We start from the raw sequence: 27,162 nt of genomic DNA on the forward strand, positions 1-27,162 counted from the left end.
CTGGCGCACAGCTGCTTCTCTGCATGGGGTCGCTCCCATGCGGGAAGAGGCAGTAGCCTGGGTCTTCCGGGTGGCCTCAGCAGGAAGCCTGTGCAAATTTCCTTCCACGTACCATTAAAAAGCGTGTCGTGTGCAGCCACGTTCTCATGACTTAGTTAGGCAAACAGTTCTTTAGATCTTAGTTTCCTCAAATATTTCTTAAGCGATGAATTCACACCCAGGTACAACATGCTCCCCACCCCCACCTTGTTCCCTAAATAATCCCGGTAGGGACTTGGCATCTTTTTAAAAGTGGGCTTCAAGGTGTCAGTTATAGTTGTGTTGTATCATCAAGGACCCTGTGACTACCAGCTCTTGCTGTCTGCTCATGTTTCTTTTGTCTCCTTGAGTCAGTGTGTAGCGGTGCTTCTTGGGGGAATAGTGTGATTAATAATTGAGAGACAGCTCTGTTAGGACATGGTTGGAATAACGAATTGTCCTCATTTTGAAAGCCTAATTGTGAGGTTCCTAAGTAGCTAAAGAATGGACCGATCATTAGGTCAAACTGGCAAAGGGCCATCGGCGAGCTGTGGATCTCTCTCGCAGATGTCGTTTCCAAACGTGGATTCTGAAGTCGGGGCAGTTGCTGCTCTGGTGTCTCGGCACTGGGAGCTGACGTGTCCCCAGCAGCTGTTGCCTGGGCCTCTGCTGGCATCTGAGGACCCTGCTGTACCGTTTCTTCTGTCTTGCCTCTCTGGCTTAATTTCCCAAGTGGACCTGATGCTCTGAGCCTCTTCTGGCTTGCCCCCTGGGGGCTGTGTCACTCTCTGCAAAGGTTCCACTAGTGTCAGAGGAAAGTAATGTGTTCACCTGATCATTTGAGTCATTTGGCATCACCCCTACTCTCCATGTCCCTGATCCTTAAATCTTCTCTCCAGATCCATCCCACGGCACCGAAATCATTTAGTAAACTGATTTGGTGCCAAAGGTACTTACTTTTGATTTGGCTAAGCCAGACTTTTCACTTGGGGATAAGGACGTGGAGAGGAGGAAGGTATATTTAACGATATTCATTGAAAGCAGTGTTCTGACCTCACTGTACCCAGTTTCTTAGAGACTAACCAGGTTTGCTTGATGTTGAATCTATATCTCAACTGAAAGGAAAAGAAAATGAACTTTATAAAAGGCTTTTTTTGGTCATATAACTTTTTTTTTGATCTTTAACGTGATAGATAAATATTGAGCATCTTAATTCTTCTCACCTGGTCAGTGCATTTTGTTTTGGGCCTATAAGGGAAGCTTTTGTGGATATGGTTGCTGGGTATTACCTGTTTATTGCCAACCTTAGATGCCTTAACATACGTGATCTTTACTCTTATAGCGCTCATGAGCTTATAACTGGCCTTTATAGTTCCCAACCTAAATGTTTATGGCGTCATTACTTACATACATTACATTACATAATTTTCAGTGAAAATCCTCTTTATTACCTCAGGAAAACCTGCTAAGAAATTTTCCAATAGTCAGAACGTGTAATAGCTTAAAAATGTACGTAAACCTTTTACAGTTAGCACAGTGTTTTCAAAGATGAAGAAAATGTGTCGGTATATCCAACGTGTACCTTATTTTTTTAAAAACATATTGCATGTGAGAGTATGCAGAATGCTTTGGACTCGCCCACTCACCTGCACACACTTCTAATCTTACTCTTTCCATTGCAACTGACAGCCTTCCCTTCCAGCTTTGGGAGGATGTTGCTTGAGCAGGTGTCATGTTGTTCGAAAGGCTTTGTGAAACAACACTTGAAAAAGGAGGCCACTCTAACGGAAGACTGTAATGCCCTGTAAAAAGCAAACACAGAAACTTGACAGCAATGTTTTAAAAACATAATTGTCTAAAGCTCCTTTATGAGTTTGTTCAACCTTTCTCTGGATCTTCTTGGTAGCTTTTTTTTTTTTTAATATATTTTTGTTGAAGTATAGTCAGTTTCCAGTGTGTCAGTTTCTGGTGTACAGCATAATGCTTTGGTCATACACATATTGTTTTCCACCATAGGTTACTACAAGATATTGAATATAGTCCCCTGTGCTGTACAGTATGCACTTGGTAGCTTTTCGAAGGAAGCACGACGATCAAGTTCGTGTAGTCTTCCACTTGAAAGCAGGATCACCCAGCTCAGGCTGACTTCTGACTATGTGTTAGATTTCTGATTCATAGACATGGAAATTTTTTTCTTAATTGAGTCCACTCTTCCCTTTTAATCATCTCTCTTACGGAAAAGAAGATGGGAAAAATAAACCTGTGCCTCGTGAAAAGGAAAATAATGGCTAACATTTATCAAATACTTATTATGTGGCAGGCACTATTCTAAGTACCTGTTACTTGTACTGGTTTATTTACTTTTTCTAACAACCCTGTGAGATACAGTTACTCTCTATAATCTCATTTTATAGATGAGGACACTGAGGCACAGAGAAGTTAAGCAATTTACCCAAGGTCCCGTAGGCCATAGATGTCACAGCTGGAATTCAAACCCCAGCAGTTTAAGTCTACCCTCTGCTGTGCTGTATTGTCCCTTAAAGTAGAAAGTTATGTAATTATTTAAATTTTGGTTTCAGTCATTGTAAATGTGACATTCTCTCATTGGACTGAAATTTGGTTTCTCTTTCTAAGATCTCCACTGAAGTGATGAAGTGTGTGTGGTCCATTCCTGAGCCTTCTCTTTTTCCGCTCGACCTTTAGAATCTCTGTAATAGTTCTAACTGCTTGGAAGAAAAAAGACGGGCAAGTGAAAAACAGTGTTATGTGGATTTCAGTTGCTCATTTAATTGCTTTACAACCCAACCCACTGGAGGCTTAAAGCTTGGCAACAGAGACATATATTTCCTTGTGCAGAATTCTCTCTGTTTAGGAAAGTAAAATTTCCCATAATGGGCTGCGTTAATTTAATTCTGCCCTGAACATTCTCCTTTTTATCCAGCATGTTTCGCCAAGGGATGCATGACTTAAAGGTCTGGCCTAACGTGGAAGCAGATGGATCAGAACCCACAAAAACTCCCGGGAGAACAAGCAGTACTGTCTCAGAGGACCAGATGAGCCGCCTTGCCAAGGTAAACACGAAGCCCTGGAAACGGGTGGGCGGCTCTGAGTGGTGTCTGTTAAAGTGTAATTGACCTTATGAATTGTGTCAGATTGCTTTTTAACTTAAATTTATCTTTTAATAATCATCTTATTAAAATATAGTTCACATACCATAATGTTCACCCTTGGAAGGTGAGTAATTCAGTGGTTTTTAGTGAATTCACAGACTTGCACAGTCATCACTATTTACTCTTAGACCATTTTCATCAGAAAAGTAACATGTGCCCACTAGTAGTCATTCTCCATTCCCTTCTCCCTCCAGCCCCGGCAACGACCAGTCTACTTTCTGTCTCTGTGGATTTTCCTATTCTGGACGTTGCATATAAAGGGAATCATATAATATGTGGCCTTTTGTACGTGTAGTTTCAACAGATTTGCAAAGGTGGAGTTCTCGGCGGCATTTTCCAGATGACCACCTGCCTTTTTTGGTGGCATAGTCTTAAAGATGCGCGTGTTCCAAGCTAGAGACTCTTACATTGTTTAATAGTGGGAATAAGTGCTCGGATTGGCTGTGTTTTGTGCTTCAACGTAAACTTTTTGTTGTCAAGTCCATCTTGTACCTTTTTTGTATTCGTCTTTTACGGAAAAATGATACAACTTCCTGATGAGCTTTTTAACAGAATTGCTATGTCAACTTCTCCCTCCATAACTAAATAAATACAATTTAATTTTCAGTTCAGCTACTCATTCTGGGAATTTTTTTTTTTTTACATTCTTACATGGGATATAGGAAAGCTCTCAAGCTTTTCATATGTCTGCCTTCTCTTTGAGAGTTTATCTTGATGACAAACTTTCAGTGAAGCTACTCTCTGACTTTTCTCAGCCTTGAATAGTTAGTAGAAATTTATCAGAATCAGCTCATTTACTGGCTGTGGGTCATAAAAGCTTATATCTCAAATGCAGGAAAACCTCTTAAATTGTTTTTTAAGAGCAGTATTCATTTTGAGACTGAATATTGTGATTTATATTATGGATGTTATTCTAAATTTGAGGGGGAATGAGCAGAGTCAAGAAATAAAAAGCTGTGTAATTGTACAATTCATCCACTTTGTTTCTCTTATGTTGAACAAATTATTTAGGCTTCTATTCACCTGTTTCCTAATTTTTTTTCCCAATTATTTTTGATGGAAAGTTCAAAAAACATTTTTAGGACAACTGGCTTTTTCAGACAACAGTGTATATGCAGTATTGATTTGTTTGAACTAGACCTTTTAATGAAACACAATGTTATATGTTTCTCATTTTTATCTTTTGAATTTTATGTTAGGAGAAAAAGGTATGACTAGATAATCATCAGGTTTTCTATGATTGAAACAATAACTCCCTTAAAGAGTTGTATGGATTCATATTTATTCTTTTGATTATCAGTGTACAATTGCAAGTTTAGAAATGATGGCTAAGCATACACAAAGCTAAGTGAGCTATTGGGAAGAAACCTCCCTAACGTTTTTGTTAGTTGATAACATCGTCAATGGTCTAACTTCTTCATATTGGAGAGGATGTTAAGTTGAATACTACTTTTTCAAGAGATAGAGAGTTAGTTGTTAAAATTTATGTATTGCCCAGAGTGGCTAATCGTTTTCAAGGACGTTTTTAATGTACTTGTTTCGAAATCTCTAAAAAGGGGGTAAAAATTAAGAAGTATTTTGGATAAAAATTGGAGATGAGCTCCTTTCTGAGTTCTTTGTCCTTAATAAAATTCTGCTTTTATCTTCTGAGTAGAGTGGAGACTTCAGAGCTTTCTGTGCTGTGACGGCTGGCATTCGTGTTTACTCATGTCCCCCAGAGACTGAATAGAAACTTTTAAAACCAGTCATTACTTTTCTTAAGGAGAAAAAGACATCATGTTTGTAGCAGTTTTGAGGGAACTGCTCCCCCTTTGAAAGAAGCTCTTTTTATTTTTTTGGCACTTGGGCTAACTCTTTACAGCAGTTGGTCATGCTTTTTGAGGTTTCAGAACCTGTTATATCCCTGTTGAAGATGAATGTGTTTTATAAATAATGTCTTTGGTTTGATGAAATTGGAAGCTTGAATATTTTTTCAGTAGGAAGAGCGCTGTAGTATGAGGCAAAGATTTGATCATCCTACCAACTCAGAGAAAATAGTTTCTAAACCTGTAAAGTCAGGTGTTTTTTTTTTAAATGGATGATTTTAAAATCATCCTGTGTAGCTATTCATATTCTAACGTTCTAAAAGTACTAAAACAGTAAATAATTGGGATTTTTAATTTACTGCACCTTAGTGAAGAATAAACATGCAGTCATCACTTGGCAGGTGTGAATGTGTTCTGTGCCTGTCATTCCTTTTCTTCTGTAATGATGTATGCCTAATGATCTGCCTGTGCTCTTTGATTTTTTGTTTGTGTTCTTGTTTGATCAGTACCTGCTTCTTTACTTAAAATTTTTTCAGACTGGCTTCCTGAGTGTTTTCCTTGCTTTATACCAGAAAAAGTATACTTTGATATTTGTGGTGGTCTTAACTTGTAAACTTACCAGAAAGAGTATACTTTGATATTTGGTATGTTCTGAATTTAAAATTGTACTTTCTGGTGGGGGAGGGTACAGCTTAGTGGTAGAGCTTGGGCTCAGCATGCACCAGGTCCTGGGTTCAACGCCCAGTACCTCCACTAAAATAAATAAATAAAATAAAGTACCCCCCCCCCAAAATAAATAGCAAATATACTTTATGTATTTGTTCTTAAATTTGTGCCTTCCCTCCTCCTCTCATTTTTCTGGTTCCACATTAAAAAATTTATTTGGTTAGATTGTAATTATCTTCCTCAAAACATTTTGAAATTGTCTTTGGTATAATACTTTTAAAACCTGGGAAAGAATATATATGCTCGTGTTTCCATTATCATATGAAAGGAACAGATTACTTAGGTTTCTCAGACTACATTTTAAGGAAAGAAATGAATATTCAAATAGATGAGGTTTAAGTGGTTAAAACTGAATGGTTTCTTTCTTGTTGCACTTTGATTTTCCAGCCTGTGAATTTACTCTGATTGTATCTAATTATTGAGAAGGTGGCTTAGGAGTGAAAAGGTGTACATAAATCTTAATTAATAGCAAAGCATAGTTACTATGCACTGTACCCGTGAGCCAAAGTAAATAGTATGGTGACAGTTTTCAAACTGCAACGTAGGAAAATTTGTTCATTTAAAGAACTGCTGTAGCCTTGGCTGCCTGGGGATAATGGGACACGAGGACTGTGGAATGACGGTGAACTATTTAAATGGCCTATGAAGAGGTGGTGTTAGATAATTATTAAGCAAAGAACCTCAAGCTGGACTAAATATTCTTATTTCGACTTACTGCTGAGCTCTGAAAGTTGAATTATAACTGCAGTATGAATAGCTGAAGTTTAAAGGCCTGATTTATAGGTTTAACATTTTTTTTAAAGTCAAATCCTTTCAGAATGGTTTTAGTGGAATTAACCTCTAATGATTTTATGTCATTTTGTGAACATGCCTAGTTTTCCTCTGAGGAAAAATTGAGTGTGAGAAAAGGAAACAAAACTGAATAGTCTTCGGTTTAGTTCTTTTTTAAAACTGCATTTCTTAGACTTAGGGAACAGGAAGAAAATGAATGTATTGAAATATGCTCTTTTCCCTCATCTTCCTCATTGTCTTCTTTTCCTATCTCTAAATTTTCCTAATTAATTTTTTACTAATATAATATCTTTCTGTTTGAATTGATTGAGAAAATAATCAAAGGCCAGACCTCTTGGGCGTTTGTTACACTTTGATTGTCCATGACCTGGCCTTTTAATGATTCTGGGCTTCAGTTGAGCAGATTCACCCATTGTTCCATCTGCTCCGCTTTTCAGCTTGTCGTGTTGTAAGAGTTTTATGACTAGGAGGCATATCCACCTGGGGTTTTGGATGTGACTACCAAGCTTTAGGGTTTGATTTATATTTGGATCCATGCCTTTAGACATGAAAGGTTAGTGCAAAAGGATGCTTCTCCGCTGTCTCCGTTTCGTTTCAGCAGCTCTGCCTGATGCCTTTGAAATGTGCTTTAGTTTCTGTCAGTTTGATTAAGAGGAGGCAAAGAGAAAGTAACGACTAGATGAAAAATGCTTTGTGGTCTGTGTGGCGTGGATAGGTTGGGTCATGTTGAGCAGAGTGTATAGATAGGTAAGCGTTGCTGCAGTGGAGTTGTGGTTAGATGCGGCGCGGTTTCAGGCTGACCCTCAGATCGCCTGCATACGGTCACCCTGGGTCCAGAGTCCAGGTTTATAACAATAGGGACTGGATTTTTTCTTTCTTTCTTTCTTTCTTCCTTCCTCCCTCCCTCCCTTCCTTCCTTCCTTCCTTCCTTCCTTCCTTCCTTCCTTCCTTCCTTCCTTTCTTTCTTCCTTTCTTTCTTTCTTTCTTTTCTTTTCTTTCTGGAATAATTAGTACCTTGAGAATAGGTTCTTGCCAATCAAGTCAAAGGATTATTTATAATCTAGAACGGTGCTGTCTGAGCTAATAGCCACAATTCACATGTGGCGACTTAAGTTAATTAAAATTAAATAAAGTTGAAAATGCATTTGCTCTGTTACCATAATCACGTTTCAGGTGCTTAACAGCCACCTGTGGGCAGTGCAGGTATGGGATGCTTCCACTATTGCCAGAAGTTCTGTTGTGCACTGCTGGTCTGGAGTGCCAGTGGACTAATTCGTAATGGACGAGTAACCATATTATCTTTCTGGTAACTGTATTACCATGTCTGCTACCCACAACACCATTTTTCAAGGCAACTTGGAAATTAAATCAGTCTTCAGGAGACTGTTGATTTCTTAGTGAGCCATGAAGGAGCTAGCCTGAAGGAGCTACAAAGTTTGTGAACTATTTTCTCTCTGTTTGGGGAAATCTTTAAAGGACTTTCTCTCTTGACATTACCTTCCTAGTTCAGGGTCACTTGAATATGCCGGCTACACTCTATATTTTGAATAAACATTGACAAATTATCTTGATCACAAGATAATCCTTTGCAGCTGAGATTAAGGTAACATAATTTTCTGGTTGCACAATTTTATGAAATGGGATTGAGGCTGTTGATTTTAAATTATTTTATAGTGCTGTTTGACCTACTGAAACATTTGTCCTTGGAAGAAACTGTCTTACATTGAATAGTACTTGTCTTGAGGTATTAATTAGAGGAGCTTACTGAGATTTGTATTTTAAGTATGTGGACAAGTCCTCTTTATCTCCACCATCATCGCTTGCTGTGTCTTCTAAATGTTGTAGATTTAAGAAGTGTGTTATTAGGTTGATGCTGTCATTACTATTAGTGCCAGCATGAGTGAGAATAATAATTACGATAATCACCTTGCATATGTAAATTGCTTTAATAGCTCCAAAACCCATTAGCGTAGATTGAGAGCTAAAATGGAGAAGTAGTTAAAATCATGGCTTTGCAGACCATTTTTCATTCAGATTCCAGTTGTGTCTCTTGTTCAGTTGTAATCTCAGATTAGCTACTTAACCTTTGCTAAGTGTAAATTCCTCATCTGTGAAATAGGAATAATGGTTAGATCTTCTTTTTTTTTGAGTAATTGTGAGGTCTGTAAATGAGATTTAAATATTTAAAGGATTTAATATATTGTGGGGCAATACTGAGCAGTAATAAATGTTAGTTGCTTTTGTTACTTTATCTGATCTGCTTTTAACAGTTGTCATGATTGCACTTATACATTGTTTTTTAACTCATGAAATGTGCGTTATTTTTAAACCATGGAAAGATGGAAGCTTAATTAAGTGATTCAACAGTAAATTATGGAACCAAGACCTGAAATCTGGCAGTCAGAACCCTTGATTCGTAGCTCTCACAGTGACTCATTGAATAACCAACTAGTTGGACTCCATTCTCTCTGTTAAGTATTATTACTATTATTATTATTATTACTATTATTATTATTTTAGCTATTCTGAAAAGGAAGCAACCTCAGGTACAATTTTCTCTATACTATAGCAAGGTGGTTAAGAATACATTTCTTGGGTTCTGAATTTATTTCTACCTTGAAGTAGCTTTGTTAAATAATTTTAATGAGTAAACTGGCACTCTGAGTTAAACCAGTTTAATAAAATAAATTATTTAATAGGACCTATTAATGATCTGTTTCCTCTCATTATAATTATGTAATTTACTGTTTTTAGAATATAGCACTAAGTTCCTGGAGATAATTTCAATTAATTTTATGTTAGGGTTTTTTTGGGGGGAAGGTACGGGGAAGTTGGTATTCTTTGTAATATCTGTACTTAATAGTAGGTTTCTTTACATTTAAAAAAAAGTGTCTTTTTTTCCATGAGTGATAGTGATTTAAATTATAGCTGAGGTAGCTTGATAATTTTTGCTTTTCCATCTTCCAACCAGTTTACTTAAGAACTGCTGTTATGATGTGAACAGATTATCAATGCATTAGTAGGCTAGCGTAGCGATATAGAAACATGACTCTGTGACCCATGATCATTAACCCACATCTAAGTACATGTACTTACAAAATGCATACAGGATTTTGTCTATATGTATGTTTGTTACATTTACATTGCATCCACAATGTAAAACAGAGCAATTGAGCCTTGACCATATAGTGATGAGTGCAGTAGAAATAGTTTCATGTTCTCAGAAAAATGTGCAGAACCCCCTTTACATATTTTGTCGATCATAATGTGCCTTAATGACCAGAAACAGAACAACAACAAAAAACCTCCGTTTTTTTGAAATGTCTGCATTTTACAGGAATGAAAACAGTGATCAAAAAGAAAAGGTATTAATGGGGATATTTTTGTTACTTCAAAAGTGAAAAAAAGCAGAATCCTGGCTATAAAATTTGAGTTGGGCAGAAGAGTCTCATTCTCTTTCATTTCCTTCCTCAGATGTTCTGTAAATGACAATAATAAAGGACAGGATTATGATGACAGCTGGTAGAGTTATTCACGGCTATAAAACTTGTTTAGTGGTATCACTGATTTCATCAGAATACCTCTCACTGGTTTTTGTGTGAATAACATGTGTAACTTTTATAAGCTTACTCTATTTGATCTGATTCTGTGATGCCTTTCTTTTGTGTCATAAAGGAAGAGTTTGGGAATTTCTTGTAAATTTATTCTTGCTGATGCATGGTAGAATCTTCTTTATCAGTCACTTTGGTTTCCTTACTGTTGTCTAAGATTGTCAAAACTTTTAGATTTGTCTTGAAATCAGTGGTAGCAGGTAGACTAAATTAGTTTTTCCCAGTGTAGGATGGAGCCCTGAAAGAATATTGATTTATGTTCTGTGAACCTGTTCTATCTTTACAGTTAGTTTCTGCCAGAAGAAAATAGAAACTAACATGCTTGTAAGACAAGATTGATCTCTGAGAAGTTAAAATGAATGAAACTTACAAAGCAAATAGCCCTCTTCCCTGAGTAAGATACACATGTAAAGTTTCAAAGTAAAAGTGAAGATTTGTGGCTAAGACTTCGTTGATCAGGATGGTAGAAGAAACTCTTGTGCTTTGTAAGAGTTAAATGCATCGGTGTGTGTGCAGACTGTAGCATACAGACACGACTCCTGTTTTAATCTCAGTAGTTCAAGTGATTTCTATACGAGTATATTTTGCCTTGAACTATGAATTACTGCATAGCTTGTATTTGATTTGACAGAGGTTTCTCAGTAGTTCAAGTGATTTCTTCTATACGAGTATATTTTTGTCTTGAGCTACGAATTACTGCATAGCTTGTATTTGATTTGACAGAGGTTGGACTCATTGTCTTATGTTTATTGAAGAATTAGCCTTATTTTAATAATAGAAATCTGTGAGGGAGCCGTTATGCGTCCTGCAGATGGACTAGCTGACCAGTCACGGTATTCTGTGGAACGAGTATGCGCTAATTTAGCTTAGCTCTAGCCGGGCTTAGGGAAGTGCTACAGCTGAGAGTCACATGACGGCCTTTACCTTGAGAGAACTTAGCGAGAGAAGGCATGATGTAGCTGAATAAGCCCAGTCCTTTACAAACATGCTGGAAAAAAGTTAGGCTTGTTTATGGTAGTACCAAGCACTTTCACTGGCCAGTATTTCTGTAAATATTTCAAGAGAGAACTTTAGAACATCCACATAGGCTCTGTGAATCTGAAAGCTTTCTCTCTGACAACAGAACAGACTGGGATTTTTTTTTTTTTCTTTTTTTGGTTTGTGTTTTCAAGTGGCAGAGAAAAGAAAAAAAAATACAACTTTTTTTTTTCTCCTTAGATTCCCTAAGAAAGCATATGTGTATCTGACCAAAGCATCATCTGTTGTATAGCTAATTTTTTTTTGGAAAAATCCGTTTATCTTGTAACTCCCCTAAAGCTTCTTGATGTGAGTAAAGTTTGAAACCTGCAGCCGATACATTTCTCTATATAGGAGTTTTTATTAACCATATATTGAAAAGTGGCAGAATCATTTAATTTATATGGGTCTTTGTCTTGACCTTGTTCAAAGACCCTTGGAATTCCGAAACAATCTGAGAGAAAAGAATTATGTTAAGACGTGGTTTTCATTTCATATGGTTGGGTTAAATTAATCAGATGGGCCTTTATTCTTTGAGGTTTTATTATGAAATAAAGTAACTTTATTTAGCATTGTCTTGATAAATACTAATCTTGTGGTTTTTTTCAACAACTTCCCCACAACTAATTGTTTTTAAAATAACTTTAGTTTTTAAATAACTTATTTTTTTCTTATTACAAAGATAGTATGCATCCACAGTGGTAGATTATTGAAGTACAAAGATTAAAAATCATGGCTAATCCTCTACCCACAATAGGCATTATTAGTATTTTAATTGATATCCTTTTGGTAAGTAACTAAATAAATGAATGAATAAATAAACGTATAAATGTGTTATGTGTGGATGTCTATGTGTTTATTTTTAATTTGGGATTATAGTGTGCATGTGTATGTTTAAATTAATCCTGCTTTTACACTTAATGGTGTCTCATAATTGTTCCAGGGCATTTCAGATACTTTCATAAGATGATTTGTAAAGACTTCAAGATTTTGCATGGTGAAGATATGCCATAATTTATTTCAACAATCCTCTGGGGTTGGCTGTTCCAAGTATTTGCAATTCTGTGCGGCTGTAAAGCCATTATCCACCTTATATTTCCTACTAGCTTGAAAATAAAAAGTGAGAATTGCTCTTTTAAGTTATTTTTCTATGGCTTTTTTGATATTTGTTATACACTATATTTCTAGGTTATCAGACATAGTCATAAGATGTATGTTGGTGCTTAAAACCAGGGTCAAAATACGGTATACATCGTTGAATTATTTTAGCAGTTATAGTCTGTCTATGTTTTCATCTTGTTTTCACAACTAGATATTAAACTCCTTAAGCAATCATACCATCTCTTGATAAACTAACAAAACTAACCCATATTTAATAGCATCTGTGAATTTGGGCCATGCGTCTGGTATTTTGATAAGTACTTGTTGATGGATGCCTTTTGTGAAGATAAAATAGGTATATGAATGTGGAAGAAACTGGCCACGGTAAATTTGTAAAGCAGAAATCATTCCTCTCTAGTTTCCTTTCGACGCCGCCTATCTCTCCCCATTTATCTCGCTCTGGTTTCCGAGGCAGCTTTGAAATAGATACACATTGTTTTTCAGTTCCTCTCACTCTTTCCTATCTTGTTTCGGGCTGTATGTGTGATGTCTGCTATAAGGAAAAATCTAGGTCATGATGAACTTCAAGAAAGCTGATTCCCAGTAAGCATCTTCTGTATGTATAGGTCTTCCCACTCGCCACCTTGAAGAGAACTTGATTTATTTAGTTGAATATTTCCTGAGGACTCCCACCCTGGTCTCTCTCTGATGGCTGGGCACTTCATGCTCCCTGATACGCTGACAAAGAAGCTATTTCCCCTGCGTGGGACATTTTCTTCTGTTTGGCTGATTCTGTATCCTTTAAGTCTCTGCTTAAATGTTTTCCTGCTTGAGACGCCTTCTCAGGACGCTCCATGTTTTCTATCATAGCGCCCTGTTCATGACTTTCATATTAGTGTTTAAATTTGTGTATCAGCATATCGGCATTTCCCCTGTAGGCATACAGGCAGTACCACATAATGACACCCTTTCCTGCCTTAAGCTCCATTGTTTCTTTTGTTCAGCCGCGTTTATCTATGCTCATCTCCAGAGCCAGGACCTGATGGAAGTTTGCAATTTACAACAACAATGAAGTAGTGTATATTTATGTTGAAAGTATATGAATACTAGGGAAAAGTGACCAAGGGCATAGATCATTCTTTTTTCCAGCTTCCTTTTGAGAGTTACTCCCTTCCCTTGCCCCCCACAACTTCCCAAAGCTCTTGAGCAGAATTCCAGAGCATACATTTGTGTTCCATTCTCTCAAAAGTCCTGTCAGTAAATATAAATATCCATTGAATGAATAAATGCTAGGCTTTATCATCCATTCATAGCTCTAGCACTCAAGAAGCTTATGGTCTAGCAGGGCAGATACGAGAAAGGAGCGATGAGCTGTGAGTTGTGGAGATCATGGAAATCTACCTGTTTCCAGGGATCTCTGTCTGGTTTGACACTTTGTCTTCCCTTCTGTGTACAGTGTAGCAAGTTGACCTGCTTTTAGTTCTGTCCTTGGTACTTGTACTGAACACCTGCCAATCTGAGGCATCCTCAAGCACGTATTTCTGTTCTCCCATTAAATCTGATAATACATGGTTAGTACTCCATGTAGTTTCCTGGGCATGTTGTTACTTGGTTCTTACAGATTCTTTACATTTAAATAGCTTTTAAAACGCCTTGCTGTTTAGTTCTTCGAGAGGATAGAACTCAGTAATTACGCCATTACTTCTGTGACAGTGGGCTTCTCTTCCAACTCTGTGACTTCTCGTGAATTCTGTAGAAACCTGTGTTCCTTAGAAAAGAGAATGACTCTTCTATTGATGACTTGACCTGGCTCCTTCCTAGGATGGGCACCCTAGTGAGGGTTATTTCTTTGGGAGTAATTTGAAACAGATTATACTAGTTTTACCCTGCTGTTGAACAGAATGCAGATTTTTCTCATTTAAGAGATCTAGGTCACTGACATTTCAGACCCCAAATGAAATATAAGTTGTTAAAGTTCATTGTTGGTTTTTGTTACCTACAGTCGTTCCCTAACCGGAGACAGTAGAAGCTGCTTTTGTACTGGTGAGAACAGCCCAAGTTGGTCTCTGTTGTCATCAGCACCTGGGGACACGAAGTGACATAGATTATGGGCTTATAATAGCTGCTTACAATTTGTATAGTGCTTTATAATTCTCTAAAGTTTTATAAATGTTTAGTAAAGTTTTTATCTAGTATTTTAATCATTTCATCTGCATTGAGGCTTAAAAGTAAAAGGTCTTATGGTTTGGAGAACTGATAAGGGTGGCTGGAGTGTAGCATGTCAGTTGGCAAGTTATAGGAGCTTAATTTGGAGAGGAAGGCAGGCCCTGTCATTTAGGAATTATTATAGCTAATTCTAGACTTCCCCTGATGCCTTAAGTCCAGCTGAGAGCTGGCTTTGCCATCTCCAGATCCTCGCCCTTCTGCTCTTTTGCAACTGAGCCGTCAGTTGTATTGTGCGCTTAGATTTTCCTATAAGTAAGTGATGCACTAGCCAGTCTTCAGTGGTGACCCTCAGTGACGCATGGCTCCCGATCGATACTCACCGTTCCTTGTTGGATCTGCACTAGCCCTGTGACTCATTTGAAGTCACATGATACAGCCGAAATGACGCTATGCCTGTTCCAAGCCTCATCTTGAAGACAGCTTGATAGTTTCTGTTTTTGCACTTCGGGAATAATGGGCCGCCGTAAGAAGTCCGGCTGCCTTGTTGCAGTGACTATGTTGAAAGACTGCCCAGAGAGGGAGCAGCACTGAGAGTACCTTCAGAAAGAGAGAGGCCCGACTACCCTGGCTTGCCAACTGAGCCCACCCTTTCCCACAAAGACGTTAGAAATGCGAGTGACGTTACCTCGGACATTCCAGCTCCAGCTGCCAAATGACAGCAATCTGATGAGAGACTGTTAGACTAATAGAAAAAATATCCAGCTGTCTCTCAAGAAAATGACTTTCTGACGTCTCCAAGAATCATGACAAATAATTAAATGCATGTTGTTTTAAGGCACTAAGTTTTGGGGTGCTTTGTTATATAGTAATAGAAAAATAGCACATGATCAAGGGAGATTTTGAGTGGTAACTTTCTAGTGCTACAGAAATTGCAAAATTGACTCAAGCAGAGAAATATCTAGAAATTCTGCTCTCAGTCTCAGAGGCTGGTGCCAGAGACAAACTTGTAAACAAACAATCATAGCATGAGTGGTGCCTCTCATTTTGCGTTCAACAGTATCAGAGTGATCTTTCCCTATCAGGGTATATTGATTTTTCTCTCTTTGATTTCTTTTTTATTATATTTCACAGTGTGTATGCGCCAGAGTTTAGTTAACACTTCACACTGTTGATAGACATTTACGTTCTTTTATGTCTGAGTTTTCTGTATTGCAAATAGTGATGCTCAAATGTAAATATATCTGAGATCATTTAAACTTGTCCTTCAAAATGGCTTTACCAGTTTGTGGTACCAGCATCCTCACCAATGCATTCTTTGGTAGCTGTTCATAAGATTGAGAATAGTCCTCTTTTAGTATTCGAATAGAAAAGTTACAGCTATGCTATATATGAAGTAGTATATATTAGCAGCAAACATGAATTCCGGAGCTAGGAAAAAATTACTACAGAAAATTTTCAGTTCATCTAACGATTTAGTGAGGGAAAGAAAGATCCCCAATACATTCTCCCACATCTAAACTTAATTTGCTGTTGCCAGTTCTTTTCTTAAAGGAAACTAATGGGAAGTCAACTACTGTATCATAAATATGAAACTTGTGTTTAGTAAATTACAAGACTTAATTGACCCTAAATGTCCTACTGTAAGTGCATGACTAGAGGAGGTAGCAAAGACTCCAGAGAAGGAGCATGGACTCCAGAGACCTGGGGTTGAAATCCTAGCTCTGCCACTTCATTGTAGTAGCTATATTTTTATTAATTTTAAAAACTAGTTTGGAATGGGTTGCAACGTGAGTGAGAATGTAATTCTTTAAAGAGTACACAGAATTCTACTACCTGTCATATTTTGCATCCATTGTCTTATTTGACTTTTGGTAGCCGGAATAGAAGTTAAGACTTCCTTTTGTAGATGTGGGTTCAAAAATGACAGTTCAAAAATGGAGTGGTCCGTTAGAGCCCAGGGTTTCTGGCTCCTGGTCTAGCACACTTTCCTTTAAGTCACATTGCCCGATGTTCTTCTGAGTCCCTTGTGCCTAATTCTTGGTTTGTTTTCATATTGCTAGCATATTTGTGTAAGGTTCCGCCAGAGCCAACAAAATGTTTCGTCCCTGCTTTGTGTGAGTAATAATGCTAAGCGCTTATTGTTGGCTTATCTGTTTTCATTTAGCGATTACGATTACCTCAGGTGAAAAGGAATTTGTTATTTGGCAGAAAGCGAATAGTTTTATATTACAATGATCCTCAAACTCTTTGTATGAAGTTACTGTTTTCATTTCTGAAACAATACGGCCACATAGTTGTGATGAGAGCCCCTTAGCTGAGGAATATGAAGAATACTGATGACTTTTAGTTCTGTGAGGGAGATGGTAATTGGTGGAAGTCTTTGGCATCCTTACAGGAATACCATCATTACATGTTTAATGGAAAGACAGACACTCATAAAGACAGACCACCATTAAAGCTACCAAGCTACTTTAATGTCCACGTTTGCATCATGCTATGAATTTGTTTAGAAAGAAAGAGGGCATTTTGATACATGAATAATGCTGATGTTTAAAATTATACTTTTTAAAACAAACTCTAGTTCCATTTTGAGGAACTGGGAAATTCTCTTGAACTCCGTAGATTTGAAGGGTCAATGTATTATTTAATGTATATAACCTAGGGTAGATTGGTATGTAAGACCTCCAGAGGACTCTATCAACTGCAACTCTAGAAATTTTTTTATTACCGCTAATTCCTTTATTACCGTTAATTCTTTTATCACTTCTTCTTAAAAGCAAAGTACACATGCACACCGGTACACTTAAGTCTTAGAGTATTACATTAGAGGCTCCAAAGAAATGCCTTATGTATGTAACTGTCTATTATTTTTTTATATTGAGACATGAGGAAAATAGAAAAAAATAGTTTATTTCCATTTTGAGGAACCATTATTATAATTCTCTCCCTTTGTAATAATCAAAATACAAGAAATGTGGAACATGGAGATACTTTCAGGAAGGGCTTCAGTATTTTTTAGCATGTTTATATGGCAGATTGTAGACCAGTAAAAAATTTTCTTTTCCTATGTACTCTGTCCAGACACATGCATAGCCTCTCTCATTATCAACACCCTCCTCCACTGTGGCACATGTTTTTACAATCGATGAACCTACACTGACAAATCATAACCACCCAAAGTCCATAGTTAACCTCAGGGTTCACTCTTGGTGTTGTACATTCTGTGGGCTTTGACAAATGTTTAATGTTATTTATCCATCATTATAGTCTGTTACAGCAGTTTCACTGCCTTAAAAATCTTGTGTGCTCCGATCATTTACCACTTCTTCCCCCCAACCCTGGGCAACCAGTTATCTTTTTATTGTCTTCATAGTTTTTACCTTTTCTGTGGTTGGAATCATGCAGCCTCTTCAGATTGGCTTCTTTCATGTATAATGTGCACTTAAGGTTCCTCTGTGTCTTTTCAGGGGTTGGTAACTCCTTTCTTTTTAGTGCTGAATAACATTGTCTGAATGTATCAGTTTATCCATTCACCTACTGAAGGCCATCTGAGTTACTTCCAAATTTCGGCTGTTGTAAACAAAGCTGCTGTGAATACATATCTATGTGCAGGCTTTCGTGTGGACATAAGTGTTCAGCTCCTTTGGGTAGACACCAGGGAGAGCCGTTCCTGGACCATATGGCAAGTGGACCATATGGTAAGAGTGTGTCTAGTTTTGTGAGAAACTTCCAAAGAGGCTGTTGCCATTTTGCATTCCCACCAGCAGTTAGAGTTCCTGTGGCTCTACATCCTCACCTGCATTTGGTGTTGTCAGTGTTCCTAATTTTGGCCACTGTAATAGACATTCAGTGGTTTCTCCTTGTTTAAATTTGCATTTCCCTGATGGCATATGATGTGGAACATCTTTTCATATGCTTTTTTTGCCATCTGTATTTCTTCTTTGGTGAGTTGTTCATTAAGATCTTTGGCCCATTTTTAAAATCAGGTTTCTTATTTTCTTACTGTTGAGTTTGAAGTTCTTGGTATATTTTAGGTAACAATCTTTTACCATATGTGTCTTTTGGAAATATTTTCTCCCAATCTGTGGCTTGTCTTCTCATTCTTTTGGCAATTTTAATGAAGTCCAGCTTGTCAATGATTTCTTTCATGGAATGTGCCTTTGATGTTGCATTTTAAAAGCTGTCAACATACTCAGGTTATCTAGGTTGTTCTCCTATGTTATCTCCTAGGAGTTCTGTAGTTTTGTGATTTACATTTAGGTCTGTGATCCATTTTGAGTTAATTTTTGTGAAGGGTGTAAGGCCTTTGTCTACGTGCATTCTTTTGCATGTGCATGTCCAGTTGTTGCAGCAACATTTGTTGAAAGACTCTTTGCTCCATTTTATTGCCTCTGCTTTTTGTCAAAAATCATTTGATTCCATGTGGTCTACTTCTGGACTTTCTATTCTGTCCCACTGATCCATTTATTTGTTCTTGCTAATACTACACTGTTTTGATTATTGTGGCTGTATATTAAGACTTGCAGTTGGGTAATGTGTATCCTCCAGTTTTGTTCCTCAATACTGTGTTTGGGTATTATGGATCTTTTGCCTCTCCTATAAACTTTAGAATCAATTTATTGATATCCACAAAATCACTTGTTGGGAGTTTTTTGACTGGAATTGCATTGAATCTGTAGATCAAGTTGGGAAATACTGACATCTTGATAATATTGTGTCTTCTTACCCTGAATGGAATATCTGTCCATTTATTTAGTTCTTCTTTGATTTTGTTCATCAGAGTTTTGTAGTTTTCCTCATGTACAGCTTGTACATATTTTGTTAGAGTCATACTAATTTCATTTTGGGGGGGAGGTAATGTAAATTGTATTGTGTTTTTAATTTCAAATTTTACTTATTTAATGCTGGTATATAGGAAAGAGATTGACATCTGTATATGAATCTTGTGTCCTCCTTGCTATAATTGCTTATTAGTTCAAGGAGTTTTTTTGTCCATTTTTTAAAATATTTTCTGCATTGATGATTATGTTGCTTGCGAATAAAACCAGTGTTCTTTCTTCCTAATCTGTATATCATTTATTGCCTTTTTCTTGTCTTATTGCATTAGCTAGTACTTCCAGTGTTATGTTGATAATCATTACCATTCTTTATCCTGCTTTCAGTGAGACCTTAAAACTTTCTCCATTATGTTTGTTCCGCAGCTCACCAAAGCTCACCGACAAGGACACATGGTGAAAGTAGACTGGCTGGACAGACTGACATTTAGAGAAATAGAAATGATAAATGAGGTGGGTTGTAGTCCTCTTTTTTATTTCAAAATAGTTTCTCCAGAATTCTAAATCAAGAATTTTTTTAGAAGAATTATTTATTGCCAAGTACCTCACAAATGTGAGCGTATTGAGTATAACCTCTAGTTGTGAGTTCCGTGCTATTAAAGTGGAAAACTCGGGTTATCTGCCTTTCTTATATTTTCATGTTATGTTGAACCATGGAGTAGGTAGTGGATATCGTAAGTGTACCAAGTATAAGTGAAGTCCATGCTAAGCTTGATGCCTCACTTGTGTGTTCTCTCCTTCTCCATACGGCAGTTTATGTTCAAGCTGATTTGATAAATCAAATGACACAGTGCTACCTCGTCCCTTCAGTTACCTTAAGTCATCATTAGCAGTTCGTCTCCCCAGTTAAGATACTACTTGTCTTACGTAGTACATAGAGAACTGTGCACCCATGAGAAGGTTACATGGTTTAAGTAATTTATTTGTTTCTTGATCTTATATATTGGTCCAAATATGTTTAATTAAAAGATGGCTTCAATGAAACTCTTTTACAAAGGTTAGAACAACAACAACAAAAATTTGTGTGTGCGTTAGCACTGACATAGGAGCTGTCTGGTCTAACATTCTATGTCTAGAAAGCAGAAATAACAGTTATATTAATCACATTAGGAGAGAAGAATGGCAATTTTGTAATATGCTCAGCTTATAGTGACCACCACATGGCACAAATAACTTAAGTTATATTCACTGATCAATTTTCAGTAGGTGGAAAGAAAGAAATTTGTAACTTTACAGTGAACATTTATAAAGTTTAAATTCTAGCATTGCTCATTTTAAAAAAAAGCAAATTAGTAGTGTTTAACAACGTTCATAGTCAGTATGAATACTGGAGATCTTTTCTAAATGTATTCATAATACATTCTTGTATACTGAAACTGGGAGAAAAATTTACTTTTTTTGATTTTTATAGTGCTCACATTCCAAAAGTAGTTTAATCAAAATGCTTACTTATATTTTTCTCTTCTTCAACTTAGACACCTTTAGGTGTAAAAATGTAACATTAGGGATTACTTTTCCAAGCCTTTCTCACTCTCTATACAGACTCTTTAAAAGAGAGTCCAGTACCATTTTCATAGTAGTCTATAATATGCCTCCTAAAACTGAACAGTTTAAGTGATCTTAGATCTTTATGATTATATACATATAGATTTAAAGCATTTTTCTAACAGTTTTGGGTCAGGACTAATTACCCTTTTAGACTTCGTTTTATTTTCACATCATTATTAATACAGTGTTTGCCTTTTTTTTTTTTTAAGGGGGCACATTTATACACATAACCAACATTTTATATGTTGTATATACAGTATATTTAGAGTGTATTGATAAAAGTTTACAAATGATTGTAAGCCGTTTTAAGACCATTTGTAAATTGCGAGTGTAAATATTTATTTGTTAAGCTCAAATGGTCTCTGTCCTTAGTTACATACTTTGTTTTATCTTTGTATTTCGTTATAGTTATACTAATTTCTATAGTTAGATTAGTCCATATGGTTTAAGGGTGAACTGTTCTTTGCTTAAAATTGTTAGAAAAACAAAAATCTGGTTTATTTTTGAAATAAAATCATTCTTAAGCAAATGTGTATAAAATACCTTTAAAATTTTATATAGTAAAATTCACACTACTGAATAAACCAAAAATGTTGTAAGTTTGAGGAGGGAGTTATCAGTGAGTAATAGACACTTCTGGATAAAACAGGAGTGCTACATATAATAAAAGAGTAGTACTGTATAAAGCAGTGTATTTAAAATAATGAAATCAAAATTTGTTAAACTTTAAGTTGTATTTGATATATTCATCTATTACTGAATTGGGGATAATGATACAAACTGATATTGAAAAAGATCATTTTTCATAAAAACTTTTTTTTTTTTTTTTAGAGTGAAAAGCGAAGTTCCAATTTCATGTACTTGATGGTTGAGTTTCGATGCGTCAAGTGTGATGATAAGGAATATGGTATTGTTTATTATGAAAAGGTATTTTCCTTGCAACTGTTTATGGTCTCTAAAGTAGAGAGGAGGGCAAACATTAAAAAAGAATTACTGCTGTTCCTGCTGAGATGAATTATTTGGCTGTGGGATGGCAGCAGACAGCTGTCAGCGGCAGCTGGTTATATAAACACAAATCAAATCACACAGCTACAACAAGATTACAAAAGCCAATCATTCATGTAATGCACTTCTGGGGTACAGAATTCAATAATTATGCAAGAGATTAAAAACTTTTTGATTAATTGTTCTGCAAAGTGGCACATAGGACATAAAAAGCGAATAGTTTTCATTTGAAAAATTAAAAAAGAAGGAATCTTTGTAAGTGGTGTAAGATATTGAAAGTTAAGGATATGTTTGGTACTTGAGTGTATATATAATGTGTTGGAATTATATATGTGACCCTAACATAAGTATGCTTATGAAAGACTTCATAAATGTTCATTTATTTATATAATATATGCAAGAATTAAGAAAACTGTGTTATTTCTAGGTTGAGTGATAACAGGTATGCAGTTACGAATTTGCTCGTCTGTTCATTATCAAAAGAAAGTAGTTGTATATTTGATATGTAGCTACTTGAAAAATATCTGCCTTAAATGCTTATTGAAGGGTCTTTATTTAATTGTGTACATAGTTCAAAACCACATAAACCAGATACCTTCTGTTATCGTGGAATTACTAAGGCAGGTGCTTCTGAGGACAGTGCAAATCAGAATCAGTGTGAGTGAGGACAGACTTTTGATATGTGGCATAAAAGAATAATATTTCTTCTAGCATATAGCTAAGCTGTATGCAGTGTATCTGTTCTTTAGAAGTAGCATGTTTAAATTACATTTACACATCAGTGTTATTTGTTAAAGTTGTCACAAGTGGTTTTTTAAAATATAAATATTTTTATAACTATAAACTACTGCTTGAAAGATGTTTTCATAATGGGGGTTTGTATAGTTAATTTGTAATCACTTTTCTGGTGCTTTTCAAGTTAATGTGTCTTTTTCCCTTTAGCTTGTCCCCCCTTCTAAAGTAAAAGGTTAGGAATAGTTGTTTCAGCTTTTTATTTGATAAATTGTACTCCCTGGGACAAAAAAGAAAATAGGAAGATAAGGCTATGTAACATCATTTGCTAATTAAAAAACTACGTTAGAAAGGGAAATGTAGGTGTGTGAAATTGTTTTGTTATCAATACATTTGGGTAAAATTGCGTTTTACATTTTTACTGTGTGTAATTTCATTGAAAGCATTATTTCCTGCCCATTTGAAGTTTATATTGCAAAAACATGTTAATAGAGATGGTGCTTTCAAACATTGGAGATGTGAAGGATCTTTTGAAAGACAGCTTTGATAGCAGATGAAATAATAGCAGAATAGAAATTAGAAGAATTTCAAGTATTTTTGAAAAGGTTCTTGACCCCTTTCTACTGCTTCTTGAAAATTGCCCATAAATTAATGCCTGTCTACCTCCCCTGTCATATTTCCACTTAGTGTAAAGATTGCTGGGCCGGTGTATTGAATCTAATGGAAATAGACTTTCTTGTCACCTGTCTTTTGTGACAGATAGCCTTAGTGAAGATTACTTGTCACAGCTGGGCTGATAAATGTGTGCTCTGGGGTGGTGACTGAGAACCGGCCTGTTAAACAACTTCTGTGGGAATTTGTGGTTTTCTCTAAAACTCAATTACTGAACCTAAAGTCTCAGTACTTCCCCTCTTTCAGTCTCCCCTGATTCTGTTGCACATATCTAAATTTGAAAATACACTAGCATTTGGAAATTGACAGAAAAACTTGATACTAGGTGTGCAGTTGTGAGGAAATGAATTTCAACCTTAATTAGTTTAGCCTTTTCCAGGATGTATGCGGTGACATTTATTATGCTAAATTACCTTTCTTGCCTGCATTGGATAAAAATCAAAGTAACCATTCTTCAAAAATGGTAATACCAACAAAATAAGGCAACTTTATTTCTTAAGAATTGATGGGTTGATTCCTATCATTCAGGTTTGTATTGTGTTGAGTAAGGCTCCCCTGAGAAGCAGTGCCACTGAGTTTCTAGCCGGGTGTAAATTTGAGTAATGTTAACTCTGCGTTTAAAATTCTACTTTTCTGAGTGGAACTCAGTTGTAATAATTTGAAAAATTACTAAAATCCACTTAGTTTTTGCCAACGATGCACACATCCATTGTGCCATATTTTAATTGTACTCTGTGGTTTCTTGTTCTAAGTTTGAAAACTAGGGCATATTATTTTGATTCAGTTTTTATAAACAAAGTTTAAAAAAAACCTGACAAAAGCAAACTACTAATTTCCAGACCTCATATCCCTAAAAACTATAATACAGATTTTTTTACTGTTCAATTTTGTTTTCAGAACATTTCCTCAGTAACAAAAGGTAAAAAATGGATATGTATTTTAAAATATAGCTGAAAGAAGATAATTTTTTAAAGGGAGAAATGATGTTCATTAAGTAGAATGAAAATGCATTTGAGTACACATTCTCCTGTCTTATTTCTTACCATCTGGTTTCATTCATTTATTTTTTCATTTGCTACAACTGTAATCCAGGATGGTGATGAGTCATCTCCAATTTTAACAAGCTTCGAGATAGTGAAAGTTCCTGACCCTCAGATGTCTATGGTGAGTCGTCACATTTCTTAGGAAAGTGCTTTTCTCCAGTTACTATGACTTAGATCCACAACATACAGTTTCTTTTTTAAAATATATATATATATATATGTATGTATATATATATATATCTGTAACTACCTTGGTTATTTAAAAATGATTCATAAATTCACTTCAGCTATATGGAATCAGGGTCAGATGGAAGGAATCTTTACAAGAAGTGCTCACACCTGAAAATAAGGCTGGGCTAGTGTAGTGTTGGGGAGCCATTTTATCTGAATTTTTGAAAGAGCTGTAGAATGCAAATGCAGTCTTGAAGTCAAGACTTGGGAAAACAGGTATTTGAAAAATTTGTCATTCATGTGGAAGGAAAATGTATTTATATAAGGACGTAACGCTAGAATCAATGGATGAAAATTTTAGGGAAACTAATTTTGTTGAAAAATAGGGAAGATTATTGTAGCTGCTAGAACTATTCAGTTTGGATCATGATGTCTTTTTTTTTTTAACATTTTTTATTGATTTATAATCATTTTACAATGTTGTGTCAAATTCTACTTGGATCATGATGTCTTGAATGATTTTGAGATACCTACCTATTGAAATTTTGAGATGGTAACTCTCTCAGGATGATAAAGAATTCCTTCTTTGCAGCAGTGGTTTAATTAGATGGCTTTAGATTTAGAAAGTTCCAGGCAAGAGATCCTGTTAGCACAGTAGATACCGTGATATTCACACTTAAAGCTCACTTACTTTGCTCTAAGCCATTTTATTCTTGTTTTATACATTGCTAAATTAGATTACTTACCTTTCTAATCAGAACAAAGTACATTAAAAATAGCACATTGGAAGATAAAAACATGGTAACTGAGATGATACAGGTAATTAGAGCAAGAAGTAATGGCTGATGGCCTAACATCAAAGTAAGAAATAAGTGAAAAAAAGAATAAAAAGGAAAAAAGGTCACTTGGGAATCTTTTCGAAACAGACACATAATTACCTTCATAGTTGCTATGCATAATGTAATAAAATGGGGTTAACAGATCTAAAATTGACAATGAATTTTCATTATAAAATCAAAATATGTTTTGCCTTCTGGGTATTTGAAACATGCAAATGAATGTACTCTGTGGTTACCTTCAAAATTGTTGAGGGTATGCAAGTTTTGTCATGCTGACACCATATTACCTTGGTGTACTTCCCACCAAAATGTCAGGTAAACGAGACATCTGTATACTTAGTGTATTTTTTTTTTCTTTAAAAAAATGTTCCTCAACAATGATAGGTTTAACATTACGGATACTGTGGGAAAAAAAAAAAAACAAAAATGAGAAAAGATCTAGGGCATCTGTTACAAATTTTTATTTATTTATTTATTTATTTATTTATTTATTTATTTATTTATATATTTTTTATTTCTTACTGAAGTAGAGTTGATTCACAATGTTGTGTTAGATTCTGGTGTACAGCATAGTGATTCACTTATACAAATATATGTGTATTCTTTTTCATTTTAAGTTATTACAAGTTAGTGAATATAGTTCCCTGTGCTGTGCAGTAGGACCTTGTTTATCTGTTCTGTATTTAGCAGTTTGTATCTGCTAATCCCAAGCTCCCAGTTTATTCCACCCTCCTTTCCTTGTTGGTAACCATAAGTTTGTTTTCTGTGTCTGAGTCTCTTCCTGCCTTGTAAATAAGTTCATTTGTGTCAAAAAATTTCTAGTTTTAAGTGCAAGCAAGCATAAAACGAAAGATTAAGAAAAACAAAAAAAGCAAGCTACCCTCTCACCCCTGTGCTCAATAATTCACTTCAGTTTGTAGCTGTTAATATTAACTAAATAAAGGAATACATTTTAACAGAGAAACATTGAGTGCCACTAAGCTGGTATAACACTGTATCAGCCAGTAAAAACAGACTGTGTAATTTTAAGTGTGGTACTAGCACACGTACATACACAAATAGACTGGGAGAGCCGACCAGAAAGCCCAGAAATAGATCCAGGTAAGCATGGAAGTTGATAAAGGTGGCATTTCATCACTGGAGCCTAGTGCTGGGGAACTGATCAGCCATTTGGAAGAAGATAAAATTAAATCACATCCATTACTCATGCCATACATAAGAAAAAACTCTAAATGAATCAAGGATTTAAATGTTATAAAATGAAACATTACTAGTAATTTACTCCGAGTCTAAGGAAAGACGTTCTAATTCTGACTCAAAATCCAGAGGCACTAAATGATTGATAAATTTGACTATGTCAAAAAAACATTGCATAGCAAAAACACCGAGACAAAGTCAAAAGACAGTTAACAGCTTGGAAGAAACTGTGACATACATCATAGACAAAGGACCAACTATTTAATATGTAAAGAATTCTTAGAAACTGAAGAACAAAGGACCAGAAAGCCAATTGAAGATTAGGGGAAAACAAAACAAAACAAAAAAAACATGGACAATTCACACATGCAAAAATGAATAAAATAAAGTCTCTTAAGAAAAGATGGTTAGTTCAAAACTGATTTTGGCCATAAGTAAAACAGTCATTGCCAGATATATATATTCATGTATTATGATCATTGTCCCTGCCCCCAGTTACTAGTGGCAGTTAAACTCTAAGGGGATGGTACAGTGATGTCACAAGTTCTCTGGGAGCTCATAGAAAGGGAGAATGCTTTAGTCTGGGTTGTCAGGGGAGATTTTAGACTCAAGGTGATATTTGAGTGAGTAGATGACGTGAAGACATTGAATACAAGGCGAATTAAAACAAGAAACTGGGCTAGCTTGTGCATAGTGCACTTGTGAAGCAGAAGG

General features: G+C 35.9%; 1 protein-coding gene across 3 annotated transcripts in view; it reads left to right on the forward strand.

Annotated features, from left to right (window-relative positions):
- Nucleotides 1-27,162, forward strand: part of PIK3C3 (phosphatidylinositol 3-kinase catalytic subunit type 3) — a 113,978-nt gene that overhangs the window by 12,471 nt on the left and 74,345 nt on the right. For 2 of the 3 annotated variants that reach the window (XM_074352298.1, XM_074352300.1), the window contains 4 exons: nt 2,960-3,089; nt 19,608-19,694; nt 21,621-21,716; nt 24,291-24,362. In XM_074352298.1, coding sequence (XP_074208399.1) covers nt 2,960-3,089; nt 19,608-19,694; nt 21,621-21,716; nt 24,291-24,362 — 385 coding nt within the window. Of the gene's footprint in view, nt 1-2,652; nt 2,764-2,959; nt 3,090-19,607; nt 19,695-21,620; nt 21,717-24,290; nt 24,363-27,162 lie in introns of all 3 variants that reach the window. The other variant, XM_074352299.1, reaches the window with a different exon arrangement.

This window comes from Camelus bactrianus, chromosome 24, assembly GCF_048773025.1.
Source record: "Camelus bactrianus isolate YW-2024 breed Bactrian camel chromosome 24, ASM4877302v1, whole genome shotgun sequence".
In the NCBI taxonomy this organism is placed as follows: Eukaryota; Metazoa; Chordata; class Mammalia; order Artiodactyla; family Camelidae; genus Camelus; species Camelus bactrianus.